Source organism: Poecilia formosa, unplaced genomic scaffold, assembly GCF_000485575.1.
Source record: "Poecilia formosa unplaced genomic scaffold, Poecilia_formosa-5.1.2 Scaffold501, whole genome shotgun sequence".
NCBI lineage: Eukaryota > Metazoa > Chordata > Actinopteri > Cyprinodontiformes > Poeciliidae > Poecilia > Poecilia formosa.
In genome coordinates, this window is record NW_006800440.1 from 280,034 (window position 1) to 287,581 (window position 7,548).

Genomic DNA, 7,548 nt, shown 5'->3' on the forward strand with positions numbered 1-7,548 from the left:
TAATTATATATACATTATATTTGTGAGGGTCAATTTTTGGCTGGAATCTGGCAGTCTCAGCAAATTTGTATCTTACTAACAATAATCGTAAATGGTAAATAGTAAATGTATATTCTGCAAATTATAATCATATTGTAAGATAGACTATGATCATTACCCATTACCTAAAGATAAAGCTCTGTGGAAAAAAAGTCTTCGATTCCTCTGCTTTCATACCTTTCGTATGTTATCACATGCTAACAATGTTATCAGGGAAAATATACTTAAAGAACATTAATCATTTTTTTTAAATTAAACTTTATCTTTATAGTTGTGCTTGTAGCTTATTTCAATATATGTATATATAATTACAGTTCATTAGGTAAAGATTTATTTGACAATTTATCAAGTAAGAGAGAGGATACGCGGAGAAATGTTGTCTAAATACAGTAACTTGGAGACATAAAAGTAATGACGTAAAATACATGGATTAGTCATCTAATTTCTAAGTCAGTTGAAGTTAACTGACCTTTTGCTGTTAAAGAGTGTAAAGAAGAAGGAAAAGTCACTTGAAAACAACACATCTTCTTATCCTTGAAACTTTATGCTCACAAATAACACCTGATGCTTAACTGTTCAGCTCAGTTAAGCATCGCCTTGGGTTGTTCAATCCCTCAAACCTAAAAGCTTCATAATCCTGTGGAAAAATGCTTTTAAAAGATAGTCAGTTTTTAAGACTGACAAGAAGGTTGTCCACCTCATTTTAATGTTGTTCACTCACCTGTGTTGAGGACTTTTGGAGAAAGTCATAATGCTAACTCAATCTATTTCTGTATTCCTAATAAGCAGCCAAACAGCCATTTGAAATATTCTAGTTAAAAAGCTTTTTCTCTTTACAATATGCACTTCTACATTTAATGCCATCATTGATATCTCATAGCACCCTTCCTATTTTAGAGACACATTGCTCCAAAGACCTATTTTGTGTGGAAATTACATATAAAATTAGCTATTGCTTTGAGAACAAATAAACTATGGACTGTAATGTATTTATGTAACATTTTTGGGGGGCTTTGGAGTTTCTGCACTAATATGTGATTCAATTTGCTTTTGACTAAAGAAAAAAGGTAACAAACTACAATGCTTAATTCAACAATCTCTAGAGAAACATATGGAAATCAGTTCAAGCTTTAACTCCAATCAAAATGCAAAGAATTTCTCAAATAGATGAGAAATGTTTTGGCTTTAAAAATTCTGTCTGAGAATGTTACACAAATAAATTGTTAGAAACAGTTTAAAAGGAAATTCAACCTAATAATAAACATGTTTCCAGTAAGTGGCCCAAAATCTAGGTGTCCAGCTTCATACTACAGCAAAAAGTGACACAAATCAATATTAGCTTCACCACATTCTGTGTTTATTGCCAGTGTTGCATAAAACACAACTGGATGCTAGTTTTTCAGCTCAAAAATAGAATAACTCAGGAGGAGTTTAATCCTTTTTCCACAGTCCTGTGTTTAACTACCCTACTGTCACTCCCTCCATTAAAGCCCAAGTCCAAGTGCTTTTAATTGATCTAAACAATCAGTCAGCTGTTTGAGCGCTGCTGCCACCATCTTTTGCTAGGTCAGTGTTAACAGGCTAATCGATCTCATGTTGTGTGTCAGTTTAGTAGGTCCGGCTCTCTGTGAAGGTAGCCAGATGTATGTGCACAGTGACCCTCCACACATTGTTAGCTTGTCCCCCACACCAGCATTTGATCCCCAATATATTCATTGGTAAATGCTGAGCAGTAACATGTACTTATACTTCAGTTTCTACAAATTAGCACATGTTCTTGCATGTCATTGTTTTTAAAAAAGTCTTTTAACACATGCTGAGATTTTCTGAATAATTAAACACAGATTGGTGTTGGATGTGCAAATTTAACTGCGTGATTTTATTGTAACATGTTTTTGATCTGAAAACGGATGAATGTATCGTAAGGTTGATGTCCGTCCAATAAGCAAAGCTTGGTAAGTCATACTTCTTTTACATCAGATGGGGGCATCAGTTTGGGAGTAATGTTTTATTTCCCTATTAACTGGTGTGTAATATTCTTATCAGTAATGGGTGATATACTGAAGTATTTACAGCATCTAACGCCCTCTAAGCTTTGATTCAGACTCAGATCAAATCAGTAAGCTATTCCCATTGAGAAGGTCGGCTGGTGTGCTCATCCGATCAAGGTGGGGGGTTGTTGATTCAACAAGGACTGCTACTAACTGCTGCTGTTGTTTGCTCTCAGATTTCTTCCAGTACGCCAACAAGCTCCTCCTGAGCGATCATGCTACAGGGCTCCAAATCAAGGAGTTTGCACGGAAAAATGCTGCTAATGCTCTATCTATGGCCAACATGGTCATGGGCATGGCCTCCATCCTCAGCAGCCTGAACGGGTGAGCAAACACATCACTAATGGAGTTTATGATCCGAGAGAGAAGTCGTGCACAGGAAAAGAGCAAAATCTATAGTAAATGAATGTGTGCACGCAGAACAATCAGAATGACAAAAACAAAACACAGTGAAAAACTGAACATGGAATTTAAATAGAGCATTTTGAAAAATGTGTCCTACCATTTGAACCTTTTGCCTCACTAGCTCTGTTTCCATTACAAATTTGCGAAAATCTTTGTTAGTATTGTGCTGATGTCATAAATTACAAGTTTGCAATTGTGGTGTTTCCATTAAATAAGAAATTAAATTAAAATCACATATGAATAAATTTGCTCATGCAATAAATCATTAAGAAACAAGCCGAGCCATGGTCCTCCAAATACTTCCTGTTGTCTTCTTGTTTGTGCCAATGGCAATATCTGGTTGTTGATCAAGTGACTCATGATACGAAAAAATTGCTTTCATTGCAGTTTTTTAAAATAAACCAATTTCAATATGGCCAAAAAAGCAAAACAAAACACCACATCCTAGCTGGAAATGAAAGTTACAGCACGATGCTATCACCAATGTGTTTTTACATTGGTGATAGCATCAGTGTTAGTTTTCCACCTGACATGACCTTTTGCATGTAAACTAAAAAGTAAAATCTTTGCACCTTTTTCCACATTTGCTCTGTAGCAAAATGAGAAAAAACTTAAGACCTCTGAGTACTTTGCAAGTAAATTGTCTTCACTACATTCATCAGCAACATTTTGTCTAAATGAACAGAATTAGCTTTTGAGACTTGGCATACATTTTACCTTTAGAAAAAAGGCTTTCTGTCAGCAAGTAAAAGAACTTTACTCTCACTTGTTTTGTTCAGGCACCATCATGCGGCGTGTTGGCTGGTTCTGATTGGGTACCTGCTAGATTTGGCAGATGGAGCGGTTGCCAGGCGACTCAATGCCTGCTCGGCACTGGGTAAGTGGAAGCTTGTGGTCAATAAACTTTTACCAAAGATTAACTTCAGTAGGGCTGTTGGCAGTGTCTGCTGCACAGGCTTTTGTCTGCACTTTTCTAATTTGGCCTCACAAAGGGATTCGGTGAAAGGAAACTCTGCTTGGGAAAACCTCTGGTTAGTCTTACAGAGCTTCCAAGAGGAGAATCATGTATATTTTATATAATGTCATTTGAACTCTTTTTTTAAACCCTCTCTACTCTTTTGGATAAATAAGCTTTAAGTGTTTGAAATAGATGTAAATCCACATTTATAATTCAAAAATTTGAATACTTTGAACAAACTTTGTAGATGCTAAGTTGAAATATAAATAACACCTGCACCTGAACTGTGCCAATATTAACCCCAAAGCTTAAAATAGCTCCCAGGTGCATCATTGTTAGCCGCTTTGTGTCTCAACAAGCTGTTTTCTGCATGACTTTGCAGGTTGCACATTGTTGTTTTTGTCAAGTGAACAATCACTTTCCGATTAAGCAGCCTAAGTCTGTGGCATCCAGTTCCAATTGTCTGTTTTATCCTGTTCCTTTGGCTTCTCTGCATTTCTGAAATTGCTAAAATTGTTGACCCCTGGCTGCGGGATTCCAACCCGCTCATTCGAGGGCTGCAGGCTGAATCACCTCATCGTTATCCGCTGAAAACATGCTATGAGCTCCTGAGGGATAAAGAGACAAGCGAGCGGAGAATGTTGTTTATTGAACAGCTGTTTGTTGGGCTGACTCTGATGTTTCCAGTTTGAGATTTTTGCATGCAACACATTACTATCACAGGACAGGAATGCTGTCCATCTCCACCCCGAAGAGCTGAAAATGTAGCTGAAGTGCCTTGCAAAAATATTTTTACCCCTTGAAACACTGTTTCAACCACAAACTTCACTGTATTTTATAGAAATTTTAGGTGAGAAATTAAATGACGAAATGAGGAACTTTAGTTTTATAGGGAATGAAATATACTTGTCTGAAAGTGTGTTTCATTTTGACTGACACGACATAAGCAAATAATGTAAAACAGCAAATAATTGTATGGAATCAATTGATGCATGTCCATGCCTAGTGTCAAAATTTGAATCCAAAAGATTTAGCAGAGAGTTTATTGATATTTAACTAACTTTTCTCACTTTTATTACATTTAAAATGGAAATGTCTAAAATCTGCCTGCCATTTCATAAAATTTTGAAAAATTTTGAAAATTTAAATATTCAGTCTAAATCTAAATGTTAAATATAAAAATAAATCTTAAACATATGTTAAATCTAAATTTAAGTCTAAATGTAAAATCCATAACTCAAATCTAAATCAACAAAGCAATTGATAAAAATTGTAAGTAAAGTTGAGGTGTCAGCAGTTCTGGTGTTTGGTTTTTCATGTCTAGGTGCAAAGCTGGATGATTTTGCTGACTTCACCACCTTTGGGATCGCCACATCTCTGCTGCTGAGGACTTCCGACTTGCTGGACAACGTCCTGTGCATGTGCTATGTGCTGTCTGTGTTTGTCCGTCTCTGTTTCTTCTCAAGCGGTGAGTTACGATGATCAAATGTTTACACTAAAGTCTGATCAAGTTCAGGATTCTTAATCAAAACACACTTTGGTTTTGTGTCAGGTATTCCATTTGTGTATCGCGGTCTCCCCTGCATCTACTCATCAGCCATCCTAGCCAGTGCCTCGTTGCTGTTGGGAGGAAACCTGAGCGTGCTGCGGGTCATCACAGTGGCCATGATCCTATTTATGATCAGTCAGAACTTCTATCCCCATGACAAAGTCCTGGAGTCCCAGACTTGGAAGAAAGTAGTGTACGCTGGAGGTAAAGTCATTTAAAAATCGCAATAGCTTCAAAAGAATAGAAAAGAAAAAGAAAAAAGATTGCAAGTTATTAGTGTGCTCTTTAACTGGCTAATTATGGTGAAGCTGTCTGTCTGTCTATCTAGCTAGCTACCTAGTTATCTATCTAAATGACTAACGTTAAATTATTAAAGGGCTATTTTGTTGTTTAATCTGTTTCAGACAGACAGTTAAATGAATAGATAGAATTTCTGACATTCAGTTTCTCATTTTCCTTTATCTTCTCTGTTTCAGGAGTTGCCATGGTGTTCTGTTCTCCCTTCCCCCCTGCGTCTGTGTACTACCTGCTCTGGTCCAGCTCCTACATTTTGTTCCCCACATCACTTTGGAGCTGCAAACTGTAAAGTAAAACACAGGTTTACAGACTGCTGTTGCTGCTGCTCCCTGTTGCCGTCGGAGCGTCCAAGCTGGAAAAAACACTCATTAATTCATGGCAAACAGTCTCTCTATTTCACCTTTTATTTTGATGTGACACCTGACTGAGAGGACTTAGAAAAAAGGAGCGAGGATGGGTTGTTTTTCAGTGTTACTGGTGAAAATGAACATGTATTCTGTCTTTGTTGCATTAACACCAATCAACCAATATGTGGCAGGCTCTGAAAACAGAATATTCATCAGGTTTGCCTCCACGTTTTATCTTCTTTCATCAGTATTATTTATCATCAGTGTTGAGAACATGTAGCAGCAGGGGAACATCACATTCTTCTAAGGATGACAGAAAAAGAAAAATAACACATTTTCTTTCCTTTATGTTAACTAGTTTTGTGTGTTTTTACATCACGGATAGTTCAAAAGGTTTCTCTGCAGGAGAGAACCAGCGGCAGCAGATCTCTGCTGCATTTATTTATACATACGTGACTGGGAATGTTTTTGCAAGTCTGACTTCTTGTTCCATTATAAAGGGATCATAAACGTATGCATAAAAGAACTGATTTAACATAATGGTTCTGTTATTCATAATATTTGATTTGCTGTTTGAACATGTCCATTTGTTGTCATAACTCTGGCATTTACACATTGCAAACATTTCTTTACCTACAAACTTTCTACTTTTTCTTATGTCTATGAAATGCTGTGTTAGCTTCCTGCTATTTCTTCCGTATCTGCCTCTGTTTTAGGAGGCATCATAACAACACTGCATCATTCATATGTGTTTCTCTGACAAATCACTGATTTCACTTTGAGAGCTTTTGGTCAATTTTCAATTGTAAATTAATTCCACTTGGTGTGGATTTACCTCTTTGAATTACATTAGTCAGTACTTTAAACACTGTTTCTGCTGCCATCTAATGGAAATGGCATAATATGTCTCCTTTGCAGAAACTTGTAGGTGAGAACTATTGCCAGTCTGCTTTAAGAGGTGGACAGATTTATTTTTTCTTCTTTGTAGAGCATTTCTTTGTAGCAGGGATCCTGTTTTTGTCACTACTTGTTTAGTTTCAAAGTGTGTTTTTTGCCTTTGCACTGTGAAAAGGAAATTGAGAGAATATAGTGTTAGGTGCGGCTTTGTCTTAAAGCCTAACATTTAAGCAAAGCATAACCGGGTGAAATGTGTCTGTTCTGAGCCCTGAAAGATCTATTTTTCTTGTAGCTTTCTAATTCAAATTACTTAACTCATCGTTAAGCCATAAATTGTAGTTCGTTCAGTTTCAGATTTAGAGTAACTTACAAACAAATGGTTCTAATATGGAGAATCCTGGGTTTTTGATTATTGATTTAAAATATTAATTTCAACTTACTGATTTGAAGAAAGTCTCCAAGAAAGTCTCCAAGAATGACATACAGACTTACTGCAGTACATTCAGTTGTGCATTCGGTTTTCCAGTGTGGGTGCTTTTGGTGTTCAGAAAGTAAAGGCACTCCAATGTAGAACATTTTGAGAAAGAAAGAAAAATATTGAGATCTTTCTGTGGAATAGGATATGTGCATTTGAGCCTGTATAATTTTAAAATAAAAAATGAGAATGAAATGACTTTGTGACATCATGTGTAGTCGTTATCATTTCGATGAATAAAAACTTGAGCTTGACTATGAAATTAGACATTTTTAATTGCCTCTAGATGAATTCAAAAAGTCCCTGCTGGGATATGTCTCACTGTGTTAATCATATTAAGTAAATTTAGTTCAATGGGTTTTTTAATTTTTTCACAGAGCAGCGCTGGTTCTCTTGTACCTTTGTTGATTGTACTTATATTTAAAACCAAACAGTTTCGATAGATAATGACACACCAGATTAACACTTGTTAATAAAATACATCTAAAACAAACCTATGTATGAAAAAAGTCAAATTTTCAACATTATTT

General features: G+C 36.1%; 1 protein-coding gene across 1 annotated transcript in view; it reads left to right on the forward strand.

Annotated features, from left to right (window-relative positions):
• tmem269 (transmembrane protein 269) overlaps window positions 1–7,275 on the forward strand; it is a 10,668-nt gene extending 3,393 nt beyond the window's left edge. The window contains exons 3-7 of the mRNA XM_007578980.2: window positions 2,267–2,414; window positions 3,275–3,372; window positions 4,778–4,921; window positions 5,006–5,206; window positions 5,479–7,275. Coding sequence (XP_007579042.1) covers window positions 2,267–2,414; window positions 3,275–3,372; window positions 4,778–4,921; window positions 5,006–5,206; window positions 5,479–5,588 — 701 coding nt within the window. The 3' untranslated portion in view covers window positions 5,589–7,275. The remainder of the gene's footprint in view (window positions 1–2,266; window positions 2,415–3,274; window positions 3,373–4,777; window positions 4,922–5,005; window positions 5,207–5,478) is intronic.
• The last annotated feature ends 273 nt before the right edge of the window (window positions 7,276–7,548 follow it).